Source organism: Orbicella franksi, chromosome 15, assembly GCF_964199315.1.
Source record: "Orbicella franksi chromosome 15, jaOrbFran1.1, whole genome shotgun sequence".
In the NCBI taxonomy this organism is placed as follows: domain Eukaryota; kingdom Metazoa; phylum Cnidaria; class Anthozoa; order Scleractinia; family Merulinidae; genus Orbicella; species Orbicella franksi.
In genome coordinates, this window is record NC_138159.1 from 19,902,470 (window position 1) to 19,928,147 (window position 25,678).

The window sequence follows — 25,678 nt, forward strand, 5'->3', positions numbered from 1 at the left end:
ATGAAGCGTCTTGTAGAAAACATTGTCAGCAATATCAATAACAGTAGTGAATGAGCTTTTAATATGACTGTAATTGCTCTATGAAATCTTCATTTTTTTCTGACAATGTAAATCAACAGTGGGTAAGTAAGTGAAGCCAGGTTTGATGTGTTGAGTTTATATCGTTTCAGTCGGGAAATTATATGATCCTATATAGTTCTTCAGAAGCAATCTCTGTTCCAGACCGCTCAGGTAGTTAAAGTTGCGCGAGTAACAAGAAACCCACAAGGACGTTAACAGGATAAATTCCATTACTTTGTCAAGTTTTAAACACAGTCACAATGCAATGCTACTGTTCATCACGGATACTCCCCCATCTAACGTAAACTCTTCTCAGCTTTGGCCGGCTCTCGGCAGCAAATTCTATGTTTACCTCCTCTCCCCCCCCCCCCGGTTCCCCGGCCCCCGGCCCTTCCCACGTCAGTTAACCCTTGCCAAGGACGAGTGATTGAGTACGTGAAAAACACCTCGTAATAGAAGACGCCATGTAAAGACAAAAGACGCTTTGCTTCATCTTTTCCGGCCGGGGTAAGTCATGACATCTCTGCGTTCAAGTTACCATATTATACTTGTATGAAGCTGAGCGAGACTGTACGTAGGCTTTAACGGGGAAAAAGTTAAACTACAGTATTTTCTCTTTACCCGGGCAGTCCCACCCCAACTCATCAAGCTTGAGATCGTTTCGGAACCCCACGATTTAAGGTTTGCTTGATCTCTCTTCGGTCTTCCCCGTCTTCTCCTTCTTCCACCTCAAATTGTAAAGAATAAAGTAAAAGTTGGACAGAAAAGCCTGGACAAGATATTCCCCATAATGCATGTCGAACAATAAGTTGTTTTTCCCCATGCGCGCGCACTTGGCAGCCATATTTGTTCCGTAATTGTGAACTGACTGAAAGAAGATTGTCGCCACTTTATTCATGGAAAAAATTCGTGAAGGCTTCCTTTCGCGGCACATAACAAGATAGGTAATGTATCTCAAATTGCATTCATTTAGAACTTTAAAAGCTCACATTTTGATTGAATAGGACGAGGAAACTTTCCCCTACCTTCGCTTTATTCCGCCATGTTGGTGTCGTGTCATTGTATTCACCTGTTTTGATAATATTGTATGATAATTTTCGTCGCTATTAGATCACAATTTAATTTCTTTAGCAGTTCTAGATTCCAGAGGCGCAGATTTATCTTTATACGAGGGAATGTTCGTATTATTCTCTACAGAAACTATTGCAGCGTATATAAAATCAGATTAGGGTCACGGTCGATCGTTAGTTTGATCTTTTTATGTAAACTTTTGAAAATCGCAGAAACGAGAAAATTTTCGTCCAAGTAGAGACAACGGCTAAAACGAACCGTTTGGCGAGTATTGTTGCGTGATGTTTTGATTAAGAATCCTGTAAGCGCCCGAAGGACTTGTAATGTTGTATACAAAGCGATAAACGAGCGACTAAGTTTTAATAAAAGAAACAAGGCCATCTAAATATTTTATGTCCTTTGAATATGTCCACGTTCCGTGTCACTACAGATCATCAGGGCGAGTTGTGTGCTTAATCAAACCTTTTTGGCTGTTGCAATCAGTTTTTGGATTAAATAAGTCCATGTTTGAATTTTTTAACATTTCTTTTACGAAGGTTAAACTGAATTTTTACAGCTCATTTAGTGTAATGGACTCAAGCACAACCTTTCTTTCAGAAACCTCAATAACCCTTTGTTACAGTTTTAGAAAGGCATCTTATTTCATGATAGTTTTGTCTTTTTTGTTAGGTCACTTTAAAACCTTAACTTTTGTCAGGGAGTAAACTGTATTTTATGAGCATGTAATTGCATTTTGATTGGAAGAAGAGAAGCATACAGTTTTTTTTGTCAACATGAACTTTTCAAAATATCATTTCTCCTTTTTGAATTTTTTAAAGTTTCTTCTAATGGTTATGAAGAGAATTGAAAGTTTCATCAAGGCATTAGGACACATAGTCTTGCATAATTCTTTATTGTTCTTGCCTATGATACTATGTTTGACAGTGCATTGTATTGTATGTGTGGAGAAATGAGATGTTTAATCATTCTTAATCTCAGATTAAGCATTCCCTAGTTTACTCCAGGGCCCAACTGTTCAAAGGCTGGATAATGCTATACGCACCGGATAAATCGCTACTCAGTGGATAAGTGTTAACAAAACAAACCATGCAAACTGCTGGAGAGTAATTTTTCCGGTGGATCGTACAGTGTATTATCCACCTTTTGAACATCCCAAGCCATAATAAGAGTTATGAAAATCTCAAGCAACATCAAGCACTGTGATGGGCAACAGCTAATTATAAATTGTGATTATGTTATTATAGTTCTCAGGCAAGTCTACCTGACGACTTTTCAAATGGATTATTGTAAGAAATACTTTACTGAACAATGAACTTCAATTTAGCATTTCTCCACAGCTTTTCAATGGAAGTCACTTCATGCCTAATCAACAGTTTTCTTTTTGCTTTTCAAGGTTCACAGGAATCAAGTTTTGCCAGTTTGTATCAAAGTAGGAACTGATTGAAAGCTGTTTATAATGAACAGTTCTTATCAGCAAGTGTCGCAAGACCCAGATGAAAGGTGAATACTCTGGATTATCATACATGGCACCTTATCAGTCATGGCTCTGTGAAACAGGGTACAAAGAAAACCATTTTCAGGCTTGCCCTTTGGACAACTTGTTACCATGATGCAGCAGTCCGAGAGCCATTCTCGCTAGCCTAAAAAAAATTCATCTCTTCCGTGCAGTACTTCTGTAACTTGAATTTTCTTAAAGTGTTTTCCAAGACATTTTATTTGCTAGTGAAGGACTGCATATACAAGCCCAAGGCACGTTTTAAATCTACTAGTCCTGGGCCATGACTTTCTTTGCACGCTGTGATACAATCCTATAGAAATCAATGCTGCAACTTGACTGATTTCTAGCACAATATCATTAACTTAGTTCAAAATTTGTTATAAGAAAAGAACTTAATGACTGAGTAAGGCTATATCAGACAGGAAAAAATTTTCTTTCAGTCATTTTGAATTGACTTTGCCTTGCTCAGTCTGCATGCCATGACTATGAGTCAAATATTTCCCGTCTAACCCTTCCACTCAGTTGATATTGACTCTTAAAAGGTTCTTGGCAGAAATGCTCATTTGGGGATATTGTTATCAGAGGATCTCTGTAATGCTGTCTAAAATGCATCTGTCAACCTGGCAATGAATTTGAATGTAAAAGTAGACAAGAATCAGTTTAAGTCCTATTCACACAAAGTATTGTTTCAAGGAAGTTCAAGAAAATAATGCCAAAATTGTTTTTTCTCATCTTAGTGATGATCGTCACAGATCTTACCAACCATACCACGATGATGAGGAGGGTTATGAAGGAAACTGTGGTTATAACTACGGCTACAATCCCTATCGGCCGCCATCTGGGGGAATCAAAGGAAAAGTGGAGCAGAAATACTGGCATACAAAACAAACTGTGATCCAAAAATTAGGAAAGGAACAAGATAGTTATGTTGTAGCAGGAGACTCTGAAGTTGATGCACGTCTTGAAGTAAGAAAATTAAATTAGTTACATGGTAATGCTATGGAAATAGTAAGTCAAATATTATTCTTGCATTTTGGTTGATTCTTACTTATGATCTGCTGGAGGACACACATGCATGATTGTATGATTTTTTAACTGGTAGATTCCATGTTGCTGTGGATCTGTTCAGTAATACAATGTAGATTACAGATGATGTCAAAATATAGTTAGAACATCAGTGACACACTGGCCTACTGGTTTGTGTGCCCCTTTTTGTTCTTACCACATTTTGACATCATCTGTGATCTATGACTTGACAAATGTACAGCAACATGGAATCCATCATTTAATAAAAAATGATAAATTAAAATAATCTGACTGTATAGTCACCTCTTTAGATGGTCTACATGTATTTGTTAGTATTTGTAATATCCATTGTAGAATTTACGCGTTGTTTAACATTATGCATGCATTATTTTATTATTTTTTATAGGCTTTTAGACACATACAAAAGACTTGTATGGACATACTGAAGGCAGTCGAAATCTATCAAAACAGGATATTTGGTATGATTAATTCTCTTTATTCTTACTTGCTATCTTTTCCCTTCAGGGAAACAGGCTTTTAGCCAAGATTTGGAAAGTAGGCATCCAAAATGTGCTACATTTATAAGGCCTGCTCAAATTAACAATTTATAAGGCAGCATATGAAAAATAAAACAATTTCGTTTAATAAGTGGTCATCCACAGGAAAGCTGGACACCCATCTGGCTAAAAGCCTGCTTAGAAAGTTGATCACACTTGACAGGCAGCAGTTGAATTGATTACCTGTGAACATTACTTGTCGCACCACAACCCTATTTTTTTAAAAAATAATATTTTATTTATATATTAAGTTGCTGTTGAAAACTCCTCTCCTGCTCTATCATGAAGCCCTTAGTTTTCTTTGATTCCCTGTGGTTTAGCTCACACACTGCTGTTGTACTGCTTAAAGAGGACCATACCCAAGCATTGATGAAACAAACCAGTCCTGTAATTAGATACTATGATAAGCAATGGTAGGGTTGCGTGGTCAGGGAAATGTCGGAGAAAGTCATATTTTTTCAAAGTCAGGGAAGGCTTAGGGAATTTTCTATCAGGTCAGGGAATTTCTAAATCGCTGTTCAAAGTCAGTGAAAAGTCAGGGAATTTTACCTTCAGGTTGCTGCAGTATGTTATTAGGACTTTTCTCTGTAGACAAGGCAATAATTGTGTTTCAAAAGTTATCTTTAAACCATCTCTATTGTGGGTGATTCACAGTCGGAATAATTATCCAGTGTGGTCAGTAAAAATTGCTTTGCAGTCAGTGAAGAGTCAGAGAATTTTATTTACTCCATTGGGTGACAGCGCTGATTGTGAAAGTAGAAAGCTTCACAGAAGAATTGTAATTTTACTTCTTGTTGTTGTCATCTCCTTCAGCTTTGTCTCAAGATGAGAATGAAATGGGTCGTTTTCTGCGAGAGCAAGGTTCCCAGGATAAATCCAAAGCTGGAAAGATGATGATCGCTGTAGGCAAGGCTCAGAGTTACTCTGCTCAACAAAGGTATGCTGTATGCATGTCTAACAGAACCGTATCAGCAACTGACCATCATTGACGAAATGTTGTCAATGTTAACCTTGAAGTACTATTCAAACAATCTGCACTTGAGATAATGTATGTATACTTGACTCTACACTTGTATAATCTTTAGATTTTTTTTTCTAAGGGATGATGGTTTCAAAGCTAAAATAATTTTTTAAAGGGAAATATCGTGCTGAAGACTAGAATTTCATGAGCAGTGTGGGTTCAAATCAAAAACCACTCTGTGGAGGAGGTGCTGCTCTATGAATGTTTTTTGAAACATGTCATCCAAGCTATGTACATGCAGTTAATTACGTCAAATAATAGTTTGAAAAATAAGTTTTATATTGCACTGGAAAGTGAGCACATGAAATGGAATATAATAAAAACATTGTGAGAGACTGTGTTTCATCACACTTCCAGATACCATAAAGGAGTAACTTACCATGCAATGCTCAGAATGGTGTTTTTGATTGAATTGAATGTGTTTGAAAATTTGATAAAACATGTACTGTACAGTACATGTGTTAGGGTGATAAACTACAAATATGAACGCTGGGAAATACTGTTCTTGTTAATCCATTGCAGCTCAAAAATTGCTTTTATGATCTTACCATCTTTCTTAGTTTCTGAAAATTTCTGATCCCTGAAAGGACGATCCAGGAGATCACCAATTTTACCTCTTCGTCCCTAAAAAAGAGTTGTTCAAAGTTGAACTCGGCCAATTCAACCACAAAAGGTAGCAAATAAGCAAAATGCAAAAAATCAGCCTAAATATGTGTGAAAAATTTGGTTTATGTACTTTTCTGCATATCTGGGAGATTTGGCAACTCTTACAGAAGGCTGGTAGATTTTGTTTGTATCTGACAGACTTCTGGATAATCTGGGTGAATTGGCATAGATGCTAAATCCATTGTCAGATTCCAAGGGATGATGCAAAAAATGTTTAAGATCTAACAAAACTAAGGTCATCAATTGTGTGAAGGCTGTGGACGTTGCTCCTGATCTCATTGAAAAACTATGTTGAACTACCTTTTCTTTGATAGAGATACAGAGCTTTGATTGGTCAGAATGTATGTACTTGTAGTTCCTACAGGTCATAGTCAGAGGGTTTCCATCTATATTTTGTGTATGTTGGGCTTTTGACCTGACCCCTCCCCGCCCCCCTCCACCCTATCTGGAACACTGCCAGCAGCATGATGTACTTAGACATATATTGGTTTTGCCCCCCTTCCCCCCTCCCTAATTCCCCCCGCCCACCTCCACCTCCTCACAGTCTTTCTCATCAATACATCAGCACACAAGTAAAACATGTAAACTTACCAACGTAAAGTTAATGGTAATTTGGTTGGCATAGTGAGTTTGAAAAAGCTGATGTTTCAAGGTTGCCCCTCATCAGGGCAATTGCCATCATGTTTTGGCAGTATTTTGACATTGTAAAGAGAAATTACATGTAGGTCTTGACTATCGGTGCAATTTAACAGGTTGAGTCTTAGAACTCCTCTTGTGAGGCTGTATCAAGAGGTTGAAACCTTCCGATACCGTGCCATCTCGGATACTTTCCAGACAGTTAATCGAATGGAACTGGCAAGAACAGACTACAGAGCTGGCCTCTTATGGATGGCTAATATATCTAAAGAACTGGATCCTGAAGAATATAAGAGATCAGACAAATTTAGAGAGGTCAATTCTACATTGTATTTAATAGTACTTAGCATTTTAGTTGTGAAGTGATTTCTACATAATACACATAATTATATTATATTGTGGAAGAAAATTTATTTTGGTGACAAAGAGTTTTGAAAAATTTGAACAAAATTTGGAATTTTTCAAACCAGTTTGACTTCTCTTATTTTTCTTTCAGATTATGATTGTGAATAATTACGAGGTGGAAGAAAATAAATTGAAACAAACTGGTTTGGCATTTTTTGAATTAAAAGTAATTTCAATTAAAAGAAGAGTGAATTTGGAACATAACATGTACTTTTGTGGTACATTTTGGTGAACATCAAGATGTTATAATTCCCTAATTAACTATCTTCGTTAATGTTACTTTTTTGCTTAACAACAGATTGATTAGGTTACAAGGAGTTATCTTTTGATCATTCTTTTCAGGTTCAAGGGCAGGTTCGAAAGGGAAAAAGAAATTTGAAAAGCTGAAGGTTGATGTTATGCAGAAGATAGATCTTTTGTCTGCAAGTAGGTGCAAGTTACTATCAAGTACACTTGCTGCGTACCAGCAGGCACTGCTAAAATTTTGGGAGAACACTTCTCGGACTATGACTCAAGTATCTGAACAGTTCAAAGGATTACCGACATACCAGTTTCAGATGTTAAAAAGCCTTAATCCTCTAACCCTTGATGGTAGCAACAGGGAAAAGGATGAAGAAGGAAAAGAAGAAAAGCAGGACAAAGAGTCTGATGAAGCCAAAAAGGAGTTGAGAAACGGCGATGAAAAGAAGGAAACATCTAAGGAAGATGACGATGACCAGCTAATATCATTGGATCATTCTCCATTAGAGGAGAAGAATTCAGGAGCGGCAGCGGCAGCAGGCAATAAGAATGATAATGACGATGATGATGAGTCGCTTCTAGAAACAGATTTGCTTGGGGATGATGAAGTGTCCAATGGAAATGTTGATAAGAATGACAAGCCAGGTGCTTTTATAGATTTGCTGGGCGATGATGATTTACTTCCACCAAAGCATCAATCTGGTGAGTATGCATCTGTTTAACATGGTGCAGTACAAGTCCTGTTTGTGGGAGCGCAGTGGCCTCATGGTTAGTGCACTCGACTCTGGATCAAACGGTCCGGTTTGAGCCCAGGCCGGGGACATTGTGTTGTGTTCTTGGGCGAGACACTTTACTCTGACTCACAGTGCCTCACTCCACCCAGGTGTATAAATGGGTAGCGGCGAATTTAATGCTGGGGGTAACCCTGCAATGGACTAGCATCCCATCCAGGGGGGAGTAGAAATACTCCTAGTCGCTTCGTTGTAAGGGAAACCGGGTTAAGCTCTGGCTTGGTGGGCCGCTTGGTTCGTATGCAGACGTTACTTTTTTTTTTACCAGTACAATTGCTGTAGCTATTACAACTTTAAGTCTATGCTTCAGGACTAAGGTGCAGTGTTGCAGGGGTTTCATTAAGGGCTGGGCAAATTGACCAGCTGTCAGGATTATTTTGCCTGCCTTGTTAGTCCATCTAGAGGAAAGTTCTTTTTATAAAGAGGTTCACTTTCACTGTGAAAACCAGTTGCCCTCCAGAGGCAAACAAGAAACAAGTGACTCACGTGTTGTTTATACATGTACACTAGCTTTGCTGGCTTTGTTGTTGCGAGGCATTTAAATGTTCTTGTTCTTGTATTACAGCTACAGATGACCTTCTTTCATCCTTTGAGAGTCCTCCAAACAGTAATGGTCTCAAAAGTCATGATTCAATCATGCCACCGAGCTATGAGGCAGCAAAGCAAATTCCAGCGTCTGGTATGTAATACATTAAACATGAAAGACTGTGTTTGACCACATTTCTAAGCACCGAGAAGAGAGTTGAAAATACGACTCGTAGTGGAGTATCTTTGACCAACTTCGAGGTCTTTGGAAATGTGGTCAAACACTATCTTGAATGTTTGACATATCTTCTCAATCGAAACTAAAACTAAGGAGAAAGTGGAGGAAGAAAATGATAAAGATCTATGCTAATTAAGATCAGAGTTCCAAGCACCGTCACGGTTATGATTTCCTTTGTTTAAACTTGATGCATTATTAATGAGTTTGAGAGGGCATGATGCTAGAATCTTGAAATTACGATTTTAATAACACTAGAAATTAATTCTCACAGCAGAATAGACCATTGATTTTTTGTATTTGTGTTATTAGACTGGAACTACGTTGCAATGGAGGTTTGTGTGGGGGAATATTGTTGAAAAGAGATGAATGTCATTTGCATTTGAAAAGACTCCCCACATTAGCTGCAACTGTGACCTTCTTCCATTCCAATACTAAGAGTACAAAAATGGCATATTGAGAGGCTAGGATATTGTGAGTAACTCAGAATTATTTAAACAATGGAAGTATTGTCTGACTACTATTTATATCACAACTACAAAGATCTCATGAATACCCAAGTTACTGTGGCAAGAAATTTAACAATAAACAGTGATGCACTGTAGAAATTGAATACCATAAAATATGCAGTACTTCAACAGGCAAACTGTTGTTGTAATGATTTTCATGTAATCACTGACATTTTTGCTGCTAGTCAACCTTAGAGAGAAAGGCCTTTTCCCCCAAAAAATATTTCAAGGCATGTAGGGTAAAATGGATAGAGTCTGCATAGGAGCCAGTTTCTGTAGCATGAAGCAACTAGGAGTATTTCTACTCACCCCTGCATGAGATGCTAGTCCATTGCAGGGTTACCCCCAGCATTAGGTTTGCCAGTACCCATTTATACACCTGAGTGGAGAGAGGTACTGTGAGAGTAAGGACACAAGACAATCTCCTTGGCCAGGGCTCTAATCCAGACCGCTCGATCCGTAGACGAATACACTAACAATGAGGCCACCGCACCTCCCACTTAGGATATGTAGGACCAGTCACTAAATAATATTGTTTTATTTTTGCCCAAGGTTCAGGTGAAACTAATCCATCAATGACAGCTGATGACTTGCTGTTCGGATCCCCGACCAGAGAGGACAAAGCAACAGAGAGCAAGTCAGACCTGGATATATTGAATGAGATCCTTGGCTCAAATGGCTCTTCTGCTATGCAAGGCGCAGAAAACGACAACAGTTTCAGCAAGACGTGGAAGGACATGTTTGGCGATGAGCCACTTGAGACCGCTCAACCAAATCAGGAGCCGAACCAGTCGTGGTCTAAAGGAGGGACCAATTTTATGATGCCATCTGACCTCCTAAACAGCATGGCCAAGTTTGACCCATTTGGGGAGGTACCCTCAGGTGCCCCACCTCAGCAAAGCTCAGCCATGCCTTCAAAGTCATTAGGGCTGCTTAATACTCCACCAGCTGCAGGAGGTAAGCGTCCACATAATCTTCCGCCATCGCAAGCTAAACAGGCTCCAATTCTTCCAGGAAAGGGAAGTGAAAAGGGAAAAGCGAAAGGGAAAAAGGGTGCAGACATTTCCGCTTGGTTCAGCTTGTTTTCTGACTTGGATCCTCTGGCTAACCCTGACGCCATAGACAAACAGAACAAGAAGAGTGAAGAGGATAGACAATGCTGAATGAGACTTAAATTTAATCTTAGAATTAATTTATCTTGGACAGTTTTAAGACTTGCATTGTTGACCTCTATATTGTCAGATTTAGACTGTAGAGAATGGGTACAGATGTAACTAAGGGCAAGGGCGATGGGTTTGCTGTCAATAATCATTGAAACCCTAATGCAATAAGCAGGTGTACTGTACATCACCGCTCACTGATGCACTATTATTTTTGTTTTGTATGTTATGAAGACGATATCTGGACTGAGAAATTGGTCAGTGACAATATTTGTGCATGTTAAATTTTCTGGGGTTGTTCTTATCATGTAATCAGTATTTAAAAGACATAGGAACTAGCCAGTGTTATAAAAATGCAAATTGTAAGTGGACTTAAAGTAAAAATAAATCCTCATAAAAGTAAAACAGGTAAAAGGTGATATCAAAGTTATTGTAAGTTATTCAGGGTCACATATTGTTAAGTACGTTTTCTAAATGTTTGTCACATGTACATAATAGTCACGACTAAACTAGCCTGTGAACAGGCTCTGGCTAGACCGACTGCGGCTGGTAGGGCCGAGAAGGAACTCGCGGAGAGGGAAGTGACCGAGTGGCTGTTCACAGACTACAACTAAACCTTCTTAATACAGACACAGTTACAGTTACAAGTGTAATGGATGTCTGCATTGTAGAGGTGTCTGTGTTATGAAAAGTCGTCGTGTTAAGCAAGGTCAGACTGCACTTCTTGAGAAGATATTTTGTCATGTTTTAGGTGTGGACCCAAGGTTTTAACTACTATATCACTCGTGGATGCAAATTAATTGTCGTTATCATTTGGTTTGCTTTTGTGGCAGACGATTGAGAATCTTTATGGATATTGGGATGGCTTGTTCTTACGACCAGGAAAAAAGATGTTTCCTCAACTGAATACACTAGTAGGGTGCATGGCCAGAAAATTCATGAGTTGGAAATAATTGTGTAAATATAATCAAATTAGAAAAAATGCTATTGCCAAAAATAAGCAAGTTTACAAAGTTTGGTGATGTGTTAGATAATAAACAGTTTCTTAAGTTCCTGAGAGATCATAGAGTGGAAAGTGACCAGTTGAGCGGGAGCAATGTCTATGTAAAATCTGGTGTGATGTATCTTCCCTACTTTGCTTTCCACAATTGAGTGTTTTTGCCTGGTTATAATCTCAAGCCCTGTCCTGTTCATCTTGGGAAGTACTAGTCAAAAAAGTGTTAAATTGTACAGCACTAGAATTTGAAATGTTCAAGCTTAAATATATAGGTAAAACTCTGAGTGGCAGTTGATGGCTAAAATCAATAAGTGCTTTAGCTTGCTAAGATTACTATACCAGCCATGTTTTTACAGGTAATTAAGTAAATTTTAGACTGGTATTGGCTTGACATTGGAAGCAAGCCGATACTTACTTTTGTCTGCATATATCTGAAATTGTTTTGTGTCAGGACAATTTCTCTTTTACACTGTAGTTTTGGTTATATATTTCGTTCAAGAAATTAATTTATATAAGTTAAAAGTTATTTAACTTAAAAGGGAAGAGGTTTCTCTTGTTGTAGGTTTAACGTTTGACAGTTTCACAGTTAAGAGAGTCGCGTGATGGGTGCGTTGCGTGACGACCCTGGTAACGGCCGTGAAAGCCTCGGGGGGAAAGCGACAGATTTAGAGTAATTGATCTTATTATGACTTGAATTCATGGAAGTAATAGTTTCAATAAACTAATACAAAACAGTACTGTGTAAGAACTTTACCTGAAGTCCCTTATCCCTCATCTCATATTTTACTGAACCTTGTTGAACTTTCTCCTCGCTGATAACTTGCCAGAGATAGCCTACGTAGGTTTGCCAGTTGAGGTTGAGATTAGTTGTTGCTATTTGGTAAAGCATAGAGACCAAAGAGCCGCGCCAATGTATAACTGATATGTGTTTTGTGCCGTTTAACATAAACCTGTCACTGAAATGAGGTTATGGTGTTATGGTGTTTGCCATTTTGCACTGGCCCAAGTTCGAAGGATGGACAAGGCTGTCCTCTGGACAGATCACTATTTATCCAGCGGATTTCAAAGTTTCTTTTCGTATTTTAGAAGTAGAACGAACAATACACTGGAGAGTGACTTATCCGATCCACCCTTTAAATATTAGCCTGAAGTATGGGACATCAATTTTTCAGAGGAAATTATCTGACGATTTGCTTTCTTCTTTCTCAACGACACTCTTTCTTTTTTATAAATACATTTTATAAGAATATTGAGGCTGAAATTTGCGAAATTTTCAGAATATTTTTGGATCTTAGGCCTCGTCCACACTACGCAGGAGAAATTTGAAAACACACCTTTTTTGACGGTTAGACCAACCGTCCATACTAATCCGTCGCGAAAACGGGGCTTTTCGGTAACTCGCTTCAAACCGGAGGAACTTGAAACACTTCCTTTTTGATGAAGAACTGGGAATTTTGTTACAGTTCTGCAACCAGTTCTGGAACAGTGCGAGCAGAATGAAGTTAACTGGGCGTGGTTTCAGATATTCTGGGAATGTCGCTGAATTTTCCGGGAATTTTCACAAGCCTGATATTCTTTTGGGAACGGAGTCAAGAGAAAAGATGAGGCCTTACATGGAAATAATTCTTTTTTCCAAGGGACGATTTTTGAAACAATCAAGGTTAGTGAAAATAGACGTCTTATATTTGTACTCGACATTCGAACTCTTGAGCAAATGGTTTAATTCTGAACACAACCGCTGGTAAACTCGGCTCTAGGGAATAAAGGGGAATGGAAAAGCAAAACAAATTATTGCTACGGTACGTAATCATTCATCAGACTCAAGCCAAAAAGTTTAATGGGTCGAAGATACCTAAATTTGACAGCGAATGTGGATCATATATGCTGCATGGTTTTAAGAGGGTTGATAAAAGCATCTTTAACTGAGACCTACATTTCCTAGGTAATAACTGAGAACCCGCCCTCCCCAGCTCCCTCCTTTGTAGTTTAGCTGTCTTATTAATCGTAATCGTGATTTTCGCACAAAGTTCGGGTATGCAACTTGCTTTAGGAAATTACAGGAATGGTTGTTATCCTTGCACTGTTTCTGGTTGCTTTAAATATGTTAAACTGAGCTTGAAAGTATTTTTAGCTAAACGATAATTATCAGTGATTTACATCTCGCCATCTGCATTTTCCTAGTGCAATTAGTTAAGCTTAATACGAACGCATTATCTGTCAATATATATATATATATATATATATATATATATATATATATATATATATATATAATTTGCTATTTTTGAGGAAGTCAAATTAGTCCATCCTGTAACCAAACTAGCTCCAAACTGTAGCAGACGAAGGACTTAAAGGACCACAGAGGGAACTAAAAAAGCTTACTCACTCCATGTGCATGCCTGAAGTCCTGATAAGTTGTAATATTACATATTTTAAATGCCTATAACAGGATGATATCGATGTATTTATTCTAGATGTGCACTGATACCTGCACTAAAGAGGAAGACTAACTACACGTGGGAAGGGGAACATATTAAAACAGTGTTCCGTTTGGCGTGCTCACGGCAGATTGATGATACAAAGGGCATTCAATCCGCGAGAGCTTGGAACAGGCTAAATAATTATAGAAAATAAGCGTTCTTATAAGAGCTCATGATTGATAATACACACAATACCTTAGGCTCCGGTTTTTTTGCAACTAGAGAATCGCTTATCTTTTAGCCCGGTATAAAAATGTTGTATTAGAAAACGAATAAATTCTATAATAAGTGTTGACTAGACAAAAGGCGGGGCAGAGGACTAACTACAGAGGTATTTCAGATATTTGAATGAGTTTACTTATTTCATTCCTTTTAAAATAACTAAAAATAGATTATCTCAGTTGCTCTCCAAGAAGACCTAATGATACAGTTATATTCTCAGAAAAATTTAAAAAATCGTTTTCAAACTGTTATCAACTGTGTCACCCCATCGGCGGTCTTGCTACATCGCCCAGCAGGGTTCGAAACCAGTTGCTGGTCGAAACACAGAATAGTTAAGCGAAAAAAAGCTACTTTCCTACTTTTTTTAGTTGCGGTACTGATCAAACCTACTCATATGAAGATTAGTGTTTCACAAAATTACATTTTTAGAAATTAATTAATGCTTTATCATGCAAGATAGCCATTCCAGGAATTTTTTTACATGTTTAATGAGCCGAGCAGAAAACCTGACAGGTGCCAAAGCCCACCTCTTTTACTGGGAAAAAACGGATGTTATAAGTCCCTATATAAGTGTCAAAATTTTCCGCTGTCCTTCCATAGGATCGACACCTCGGGTTTTCCACAGAGCGCGCGCCAATGATGATGATGCTATATTACACTCTCGTTTTTATATCCCTTGCAAACGCTTGTGTCACTGGTTTGGTCTTCAAGCCCAACTGCACGGTGCAGACATTTTCTTGTCCTTGCGATCAGAGCAGCGGATTTGGAGCAACAGATCTTGGAAAAGTGAGTTTCACTAGTTGCGTGACCGATGGAAGCCATTCCAAAGAAGCCTTGTGCTCGAGTGAAGACATTAGAGCAAAATGTCACGAAATGCAAGGTTTGTAGCAAGATCATGCGTGATTTTTCGCACAACTCTTGTTCTTCTTCCTTTTTTAATCCTTCTAATAAGCTGCATGAATCCTGTGGGTTTAGTTCTACCTTCTAAATTGCACCTTGGTTCAACATGTCTCCTCGACTGCTGTCTCTTGTTCGCAAACAAATTTGATTTTCCGCGAAACCTGTTTGCAAGAAAATCGTTGCCCAAACAATCAACAGCTACTGTATGCGGCTATGCAATAACCTATGCAAATGTGATCATCTTCTAATTTCTTGTAGAACATGGGAAACCAGTTTTTACTCGGTAAATATTGATTTTCAGTTTCGCCAACTGTGGCAATTTCCATGTCGGGTTAAAATGTGGGGATTTAATGAAAGTCGGTGACTTTTGTAATTTTCTTTAACGGATTGGTCTGGAAAAAGTTGCACCTGTCTTCGTAATTAACCCATTTAGCGTAAAAATAGAATATATAAACTTCAGATCGACGAAGATTACCAAAGGGCCACCGAAGATTCCTAAGTTGAACCGAGAACTTCGGATCACCTGAAGATGTCGGAAGATTAACGACCACTCTCGAAGACTTCGAATCACTGTAATCGGAATGACAGGGTAAATTTCTGGTAACTCCCTGATTTTACCATTAACTCTTTTATTTTCTGTTGTTCTGCAGTAAAACAAGCACATCAGCCTTTTATTGAAAGCTTTGGTCTTCAGGAGAACGACATCGGCTACCTTGAAAGCCAGATCAACCTTACCTGCAAGATGAAAAACGCCCAAGCCGCCATTTTCCTCAAGTCTGGCGTAGCAGTGAGAGAAGGCGGTCGATATAAGTACATACATGTAAACTCTGCGCATAAGCGACTCGACAGTAATTTTGAAATCACGAATATCACCAAAGATGACGAGGGAAACTACACTTGCTATGCTTATAACAATGGTATTCTGACCTCCGCAAAGTATTCCTTGAAAACAGGTTTGTGACTCTGACTTCGGTAAAGTCATTCCTAATTACTATCAGTCGTTGTCTTCTTTCACCTAGATTGTTGGTGAAAATCACAGAAAGAGTTCCCACCTAGCCAGTCTTAATCCAAGTTGTCAGAACTGATCTGCCCCAGACTCTAAAGGCGGCGGCCAAAATAAATCGAGGAAATTGTAAGGCACTGGGTAGAGTACTTTTACTGTTTCTCTCCCCAGTTTTTCTTTTCTTTCTTTTTTAAGCACGGCGCGTTATGCCCTGCACTCTAACAACCTGGATAAGAGCCACGAGGGGTGGGGCAGGGACTAAGCTTACAAAAGGTCTTCATGTTTATCTACTTTGTCAAAAAACTACAAAAATCTTTGAAGGGAGTAGAAGTACTCCGGCTAATTTAAACTTACATGTAAATAGGTTGAGTGAGTCGCTATAATGTCATTAGGCCAGAGGGAGTGTGCTTTAGACTCTTCTAGCTGATGGTTTTCATTCTTCTCATTACTTGGCTGCTCGACCATTTACTAATATGGTAAGGAAAAATCAGGTATCGATTAAACTTGTCAACTACTATGTTTAATAGTCTTACACATCTCTTTTAGTGCCTTGTCCTGCTGGCTATTTTTGTCCTTTGTTTTCAAACAAAGCGTTACCTTGTGAAGCAGGGACATACAGAGAACAGTCCAGCAACTTGACCCACAAATGTACCCCTTGTCCTAAGCCTTTCACCCTGCAAGGAGGATGGAAGACTGGGTCTAAGTCAGTGAGCGATTGTTTCACAGGTGAGGCTTGTAGTTCAAAGTTGCTGTTTTGTTGTTAGCGTGCAAGACTACTGAAACTATTCTTTTCGGGTTAAAATGTAAGGATTTAATGACAGTTGGTGACTTGTAATTTTCTTTAACGGATTGGTCTTGAAAAAGTTGCACTTGTCTTCGTAATTAACCCCTTTTAGCATAAAAATTGAAGATATAATGTTGAGATCGACGAAGATTACCAAAGGGCCACCGAAGATTCCTAAGTTGAACCGAGAACTTCGGATCACCCGAAGATGTCGGAAGATTAACGACCACTCTCGAAGACTTCGAATCACTGTAATCGGAACGACAGGGAAAATTCCTAATAAATCCTTGATTTTACCATTAACTCTTTTATTTTCTGTTGTTCTGCAGTAAAACAAGCACATCAGCCTTTTATTGAAAGCTTTGGTCTTCAGGAGAACGACATCGCCTACTTTGGAAGCCAGATCAACCTTACCTGTAAGATGAAAAACGCCCAAGCCGCCATTTTCCTCAAGTCTGGCGTAGCAGTGAGAGAAGGCGGTCGATATAACTACATACATGTTAACTCTGCACATAAGCGACTCGACAGCAATCTTGAAATCACGAATATAACCAAAGATGACGTATATATATATATATATATATATATATATATATATATATATATTTATACATATATATATATATATATATATATATATATATATATATATATTTATTGTTGCTGCTGTTGCTGTTGCTGTGGTTGTTGTTGTATATATATATATATATATATATATATATATATATATATATATAAAACGGTTATAAAATGCCTCAAGCCAACAAAGAATGCCACTGCGTCAGGAGGATCAATGAAGATTCACAGTCCAAGCCTCACCGCAAAAATGAATTTAAAAAACGTTTGATAAAGCAAGGACGGACAACTTCTGACGGTAAAAAAAGTTAAAAAGTTAAAAATTTAATAGAAAAACGTTTCGGTCTTAGACCTTCATCAGTTACAAGAGAAAAAGGACGAAAACTAAGTTTAAATACGGTTACAGTGTGGGAGATTACGTAACGAAATGAAAAATACAATATTGTGCTATTAATACATCGTGATTAATACAATACAGAAAGAAAATGCAAAACGAGAAATACAATGCTGTACTATAAATTGCGTCATACAGGGTGATAATTAATAGACCAAACGAAAAGAATACAATACTGTGCATAAATTACATTATACAGCGTGATAATTGCAGAACTAGGTTAAATTCAACCTAAAAACTAAAAGAGTTAAAATAGATAAAACGGACTCTTGCAATGCGGTAAATATAACGGGAAAAATAGTTTGCAAAGATAAGCAGTTGAAAAAAAAAAAAAAAAAAAAAAAAAAAAAGAAACCTACGTTTACGCTGGACAAGGTTAATAACAAAATCCCAAATCGAGGCCTTTGGAGCATTAAAGGGTTGACAAACAACAAAATCCCTGGAGGGGCCCTTAAACAATAAGCTGTAATAAGATCCCAGGCAGGGCCTTTGAGCATACCTAACACCCAAAAAGCTGACAAAATCCAAGGAAGGGCCTTTGAACTGCCTTATGGCGCGAACGCCATAATATTATATATATATATATATATATATATATATATATATATATATATATAATCGAGAATATATGTAGCAAATAACTGTGGTCACTTGGTCGCAATTTAGTGTTGACAAACTACATGGCCTTTCGAGGAGAGTGGGCTCCTGGTCTTTTCCATTGCTTGGATTGGAATGTACTTCACTCATTTGTTTTTATACCCTCTCCCTTACCTTGAAGAAAATAAAAGAGCGACTTGAAGTCATTGTCCGGTTTGTCCTCGTAATTAACGTGCACCTCTAACTCATTCCCATACAAACTCCTCAGTTCCTTTACGCATGCGTACATCAGTGGCATGGAGGTGCCTCCATCTGCACAACCATACTCAGCGATGGTGAATGTATCACCGACCTTCACAGGAATGGACTTGACAGACTCGATGGTTCGAGGAGAAATAAATTTTATGCTTTCCTCGGAAATAGAGAATTTCGACGTGAAGTAGCCAGCTCCTGAACCGATGCACTCTGTCTGTGTGAACGAATAATATGGACAAGAGAGTTAGACAGCGTCCACACCACGCCAAACAAATTAATTTGAAAACGCAGGTTTATTTTAAGGTTACCGTGCACAGTAATCCGTCACGAAAGCGGGACTTTTCGAAAACGCTCTTCAAACTCGAGGAATTTGAAAACGCCCGCGGCCTTTAACGCTGAATTTCATTTTCTAGTGGTAAAACCGTATTTTATGAGCGAACGCAACTTTGAGTTCTTAATGAATTTTTAATTATCACTTGCGGTATTTCTTATTGTTATTAATGGTACAACAAAAGATTAATTAACTCTTGAACTAAACAAAGAGTTCTTTTTTACGAAACTTTGTTACGATATTGTATCGCGGAATAAATTGGTGTAAGGTATGACTTTTCATGATCTTTATTTACGAGGTTCACGGCAAACTAGTTGTGTAGTGGTGAAGACCTCGTCCATCGTTTTTATGCACGCGAATTTGACGCGATCATGCTTGAACGAAGCCGCCAGCTGACCCAGATATTTTATGCTGATTAGCATGCCTACTATGCGTGTCGGGAAGGGAACCAAGTAGGTGAGCACCTGTACCGCGGCCTTTAGCGGGTTAAATTTGTTCGTAGACTTATTTTCCGTAGTTGATATTGGATCCAGTCCCACCACAAGACATGAAGACATGTTTGCATAAGCATAAGCATAAGCATAAGCATACACGAAAAAATTTAAGCCAATCAGCGAGCACTTTACGTAATATATCAAATACGAGAGGCAGTGTTTCATCGGGATATCCAAACACCGAGACTGAAGAGAGTTGAAAATACGACGCGAGATTCGAGGTGTTTGCGGCCGATGAAATACTGTCTCGAGTGTTTGGTATATCTTCTTAATCGAAACAAAAATTCAGGAGTAAACGGAGAAGCAAAATCGTCAAATTCTATGCTAATTAAGACTGGGTATCCAAGCCTCCTTCACAGCTGTGTTTTTCTATGTTTTCGCTTGAAGAATTATTTATGAGTTTGAGAAGCTTATGTCAACATGTCCTATCTGAACATAAGCATAAGAATGAGCATAAGACGAGCGCTTACGCTTATGCTTATGTCGCGGCTGTCCTCACTAGCGCATTAAGCCTCTTATGCTTATGTTTGTGCTCATGCTTGAGAGGGTTTACCGCACTAGTAACTGGTCCATAGAAAGAGCAGTCGGCAACCAATATCAATTAACTCATCGCATCGCAGAATAAGCTGGTGTAAGTTATGCTCTTCGCCTATCAGTGGCTTACGGCAAAATAGTATTGTAATGGCTAACAAATCGGCCCTCGTTTTTATACACGCTAATTTTGAGATGGTACGCAATCCAAAGAAGCCACCTGGTGACACAGGCAAGTTCTGCTCATACCGACTAGCGTGCCTAGTATGCGTGTCAGGAATGACAACAAAATATCATGCAAAATGATAGAATAGTATAGAGCGATATTAAAAGGCATAAGAACCCGTACTGTGGGCTTTGATGGGCTGACATTGTTTGAAAACGTGGCCGTTGTTGATGTTGGATCCAGTCCCACCACATTTACTGCCGCTTGGTCACTTGCCATGCTTCAATCGTTGTTTGTTGTTCTGATTTGACAGCTGATTTCTGTAGGAAGGGAAGAAAGCCGATATACACTGTGATCCTGATGTCTGAACTAGCGAGAGTATACGACGTATCTATTAGCTGTGTGCCTGAGTCAGGACAATGATCAGGTGCTGTTTAGATGCTTGGTTCGCTCAACCACAGAAATAATTTATGTGTCTGACTGCAATACAACTTGGTACGCGTCGAGGCGTTCAGCCTAGGCACAGTCAGACGACATCGTACTCGTCCCAGGGCGCTTATCCACTATTTGAAGAGGAAAGTGCCCTGGAGACGAGATTAGGACGTCGTTCTACATGCTATTTACACAGTCGGAGCAATCTCGGCTAGATTTCAAATTGTTATCATTTTAAGTTTTGACTCATAAGGTTGCAATATTCCTCTTGAGGCTCTAATCCAAGACTCCCCATTTTTACTTTTAGGCCACTATGGGCCAAATAGATGTGCCGAGTAATGTTTATTATTATTATTATTATTATTATTATTATTTTATTATTATTATTATTATTATTACTATTATTATTATTATTAAGGAACTATTTCTTAGGAGATTAAATGTTCGTTTACACCGGGCGTACACTCGCCAACTATCCTTTGGTTATTGAAGGGAATTCCAATGTGTGGTGATCTTCGATCAAGAGTTAGCCAGGAGCGGCGGAACTGAAGAATTGAAAAGAAAGACTCGGTCTAGTTTTTAGAAGATATTTTTTTCGAGCAGAATTTGATAGATATATTTGGCGTTTCAGACGTCTCACAGAGAAACGTTCTACACCCATTTACTGCTAACTAGAGAATGTGCTGTTTGACACTAAGGTTGCAGATTTTACAGATTGCAGTTGTATCTCCCTATGCAACTAGTCCTGTTTAAATTCTGCAAGCAAAACAAGCAAAGCATTTGAAATGTGTTGAAAGGTATCATATCTTCACCATATGCCTATTGAGCCATGAATTGTTTATGCCAAAAAAAACAACATTTACTTTATACCAAAAAGGAAATAACGAGGTTTACATAAATTTTGAAGCTTAAAAATAAAGCATTAGCTGCCTATAGCAACCATACGGCTTATAGGATACAATGAATAAAATTACGGTCATGTGTATTAAATATAAACCAAAAGTAACTTAATAAATAAAGATATAAACATATACAACAAAGTTAAAAGCTAATATTGCAACAAGGCAAGAAAAATAATAATAATAACTGATGAACGAGGAGCGGTTTTTGATATTTCAAAGTTCCCAAAATGTCACTCGCTATATTTAATTTATCCCAAATACCTCTAGAAACCGTGCTATTTCCTATACAAATGCAGCCTATATTGTTAACAATGATTATAAAATAACCTAGATGCCATGTGCACGTAGTGGGACTGGATTCAACATCGATAACGGCGACGTTTTCAAACAATGTCAGTCCACCAAAGCCCACAGAAGAGGTTCTTATCCCTTTTAATACAGCTCTATTTATTTATTCACCATGTAAGTCCGAATTCAAATTTTGCCATTTTGCTTGCATGATGTGGTTATTCCCGACACGCATACTAGGCACGCTAGTCGGTATGGGCAGAACTTCCCTGTGTCAGCAGGCGGCTTCTTTGGATTATGTACCATCTCAAAATTCGCGTGAATAAAAACGAGGGACGAATTCTTCACCACTAGAGTACTATTCTTCCGTAAGCCAAATAGGTAAAGAACAAAACAAATCACAACTTGCACCAACTTATTCCGCAATAAGATATGGTGAGAAAGTTTCCTTAGAAAAGGCAACTCCTTGTTCAGTTTAAGAGTTAATAAATATTAGTTGCAGAACGCTCTTTCTATGGGTTTACTGGTGCGATCAGGGGTGAGAGATTCTCGTCCATATCAACTTACTTTTCTCTCGTAAGTTCTCGCGCGTTTAGAGATGCGCCACACTCGTGTTTTAGGTGCAGGGATCCCAACCAATGCTTACCCAACTTTTTAAAGATGCTACTTTTAGCCCTCCCTCAAATCTACATACGTATATCTCATTTGTGGAACACTGTCGATTTGGACAGTGCTTGGGTGAGAGATTCTCGCCCATATCAACTTTCTTTTCTCTCGTAAGCTCTCGCGCGTTTAGAGATGCGCCACACTCGCGTTTTAGGTGCGGGAATCCCAACCAATGCTTACCTAACTTTTTAAAGAGCTAAGCTACTTTTAGCCCTCCCCCAAATCTACACACGTGTATTTCATTTGTGGAAGTCTTTCAATTTGGACAGTGCTTGGGTGAGAGATTCTCGCCCATATCAACTTTCTTTTCTGTAGTAAGTTCTCGCGCGTTTAGAGATGCGCCCCACTCGCGGTTTTGGTGTCAGGATCTCAAACTATGCTTACTGGAGTTTCTAAAGATGGTATATTAAGCCCTTTCTCAAATCTACACACGTGTATTTCCTTGTGGTAGTCTGTCGCTTTGGGCAATGCTTGGGTTAGAGCATCTCACCCATTGATATTTTCTTTCAATCGCGTGTTTTCGCGCGTTTAAAGATGCGCCACACTCGCGATTTCGGTGTCGGCATTTCAAACTATGCTTACTGGACTTTTTTTGACGATGGTAGATTTGGCCCTTTCTCAAATCTACAGACGTGCATTTCACTTGTGGAAGTCTATCAATTTGGCAGAGTTTGGGTTAGAGATTCTTGCCCCCTATTAACTTCCTTTTCTCTCGTAAGCTCTCGCGCGTTTAGAGATGCCCCACACTCGCGTTTTAGGTGCAGGGATTCCAACCAATGCTTACCTAACTTTTAAAATATACTACTTTTAGTCCTTCCCCAAATCTACACACGTGTATTTCACTTATGGAAGTCCAGCGATTTGGACAGTGCTTGGGTAAGAGATTCTCGCCGCTATTAACTTTTTTTCTTCTTGTAAGTTCTCGCGCGTTTAGAGATACGCTATACTCGCGTTTCAGGTACTGGGATCCCAATCAATGCTTTTCTAACGTTTTAAAGATGCTACTTTTAGCCCTCTCCAAAAGCTATATATGTGTATTACACTTGTGAAAGTCTAGCGATTTGGATAGTGCTTGAGTGAGAGATTCTTGCCCCTATCAACTTTCTTTTCTCTCGTAAGTGCTCGCGCGTTTAGAGATGCTCCACACCCGCGATTTCGGTGTCGGCATCTCAAACTATGCTTACTGGACTTTTTGAAGATGCTAGATTTGGCACTTTCTCAAATCTAACGTCGTGTATTTCACTTGTGGAAGAATATCGATTTGGACAGTGTTTGGGTTGGAGATTCTCGCCCATATCAACTTCTTTTCTCTCGTAAGCTCTCGCGCGTTTAGAGATGCGCCACACTCGCGTTTCAGGTGCAGGAATCCCAACCAATGGTTACCTAACTTTTAAAATATGTTACTTTTAGTCCTTCCCCAAATCTACACGTGTATTTTACTTATGGAAGTCCAGCGATTTGGACAGTGCTTGGGTAAGCGATTCTCGCCCCTATTAACTTTCTTTCCTCTTGTAAGTTCTCGCGCGTTTAGAGATGCGCCATACTCGCGGTTTTGATGTCAGGATTTCAAACTATGCTTACTGGACTTTTTAGAGAAGCTGGATTTGGCCCTTTCTTAAATCTACACACGTGTATTTCACTTGTGGTAGTCTGTCGTTTTGGACAATGCTTGGGTTGGAGACTTTCACCCATTTATATATTTTTTTTTTTCTTGCATGTTTTTGCGCGTTAAGAGATGCGCCACACTCGCGATTTCGGTGTCGGCATCTCAAACTATGCTCACTTGACTTTGTGAAGATGCTAGATTTGGCCCTTTCTTAAAGCTACACACGTATATTTCACTTGTGGAAGTCTATTGATTTGGACAATGTTTGGGTAAGAGATTCTCGCCTATATTAACTTTTTCTTCGTTACTAAGTTCTCGCGCGTTTAGAGATGCGGCCTACCCGCGGATCCCAAAGTATGCTTACGGGGCTCTTCAAAAACGCTAGGTTTGACCCTCCACCAAATCTACAGAAAGGTATTACATTTGTGGAAGTCTATCGATTTTGACAGTGCTTAGGTTTGAGATTCTCGCCCAAATCAACTTTCTTTTCTCTCGTAAGGTTTCGCGCGTTTAGAGATGCGCCACTTTCACGTTTTAGGTGCGGGGATCCCCACCAATGGTTACCTAACTTTTTAAAGATGCTACTTTTAGCCCTCTCCCAAATCTACACACGTGTATTTCACTTGTGGAAGTCTTTCGATTTGGACAGTGCTCAAAGTCGCGGAGAGCGGGCGACTTTGGCGTGATTGTATCCAACTTTGGGTCGATTTCCAGGATTTTGGGCGATATTTCTGAGTCCCAGGGACTCTAAACTAATTGGAGAAGACTTTGGTTTTTAGTGAAATGGAGAGAGGAAATATTTTTGAACTCCTGATTATGAGTAGTCTGGCCGAAATATAGCCACTTAGTGACTAGAAAGTCGCCGAGACCGGGCTACGCGCAACGTGATTTTGACCAACTTTGGGTCGATTTCCAGGAATTTGGGTGAGGTTTCCGAGTCCCAGGACTCTAAACTAATTTGAGAAGACTTTGGTTTTCAGTGAAATGGACAGAAAAAATGTTTGAACGCTTGGTTATTAGCAGTCTGCCCGAAATATAGCCACTTAGTGACTAGAAATTCGCTGAGACCGGGCTACGCGCAACGTGATTTTGACCAACTTTGGGTCGATTTCCAGGAATTTGGGTGAGGTTTCCGAGTCCCGGGACTCTAAACTAATTTGAGAAGACTTTGGTTTTCAGTGAAATGGACAGAAAAAATGTTTGAACGCTTGGTTATTAGCAGTCTGCCCGAAATATAGCCACTTAGTGACTAGAAATTCGCTGAGACCGGGCTACGCGCAACGTGATTTTGACCAACTTTAGGTCGATTTCCAGGAACTTGGGCGATATTTCCGAGTCCCAGGGACTCTAAACTAATTCGAGCAAACACGCGAGTGAAAAAAGGATATAAATGGCCGAGAATCTCTAACCCAGGCATTGTCCAAAGCGACAGATTTCCACAAGTGAAATACACGTGTGTAGATTTGAGAAAGGGCCAAATCTAGCATCTTTATGAAGTCCAGTAAACATAGTTTAAGATCCCGACATCAAAACCGCGAGTGGGACGCATCTCTAAACGCGCGAGAACTTAGTAACGAAGAGAAAGTTAATATAGGCGAGAATCTCTTACCCAAACATTGTCCAAATCAATAGACTTCCACAAGTGAAATATACA

General features: G+C 39.0%; 2 protein-coding genes across 2 annotated transcripts; both read left to right on the forward strand.

Annotated features, from left to right (window-relative positions):
- Window positions 1-916: 916 nt before the first annotated feature.
- LOC145469583 (islet cell autoantigen 1-like) lies at window positions 917-10,404 on the forward strand. The gene is given in 10 exon segments (XM_081453340.1): window positions 917-1,004; window positions 2,525-2,631; window positions 3,367-3,595; window positions 4,062-4,134; window positions 5,026-5,149; window positions 6,652-6,850; window positions 7,283-7,295; window positions 7,298-7,882; window positions 8,537-8,650; window positions 9,793-10,404. Coding segments are annotated over 9 exon segments (1,992 nt in total). The 5' UTR covers window positions 917-1,004; window positions 2,525-2,587; the 3' UTR covers window position 10,404.
- Window positions 10,405-14,392: 3,988 nt separating this feature from the next.
- LOC145469290 (uncharacterized) lies at window positions 14,393-18,807 on the forward strand. Its single transcript, XM_081452972.1, has 5 exons — window positions 14,393-14,979; window positions 15,650-15,952; window positions 16,549-16,728; window positions 17,116-17,252; window positions 18,622-18,807. Exons 1-5 carry the CDS (start codon window positions 14,736-14,738, stop codon window positions 18,805-18,807), a joined length of 1,050 nt encoding a protein of 349 aa, XP_081309098.1. The 5' UTR covers window positions 14,393-14,735.
- The last annotated feature ends 6,871 nt before the right edge of the window (window positions 18,808-25,678 follow it).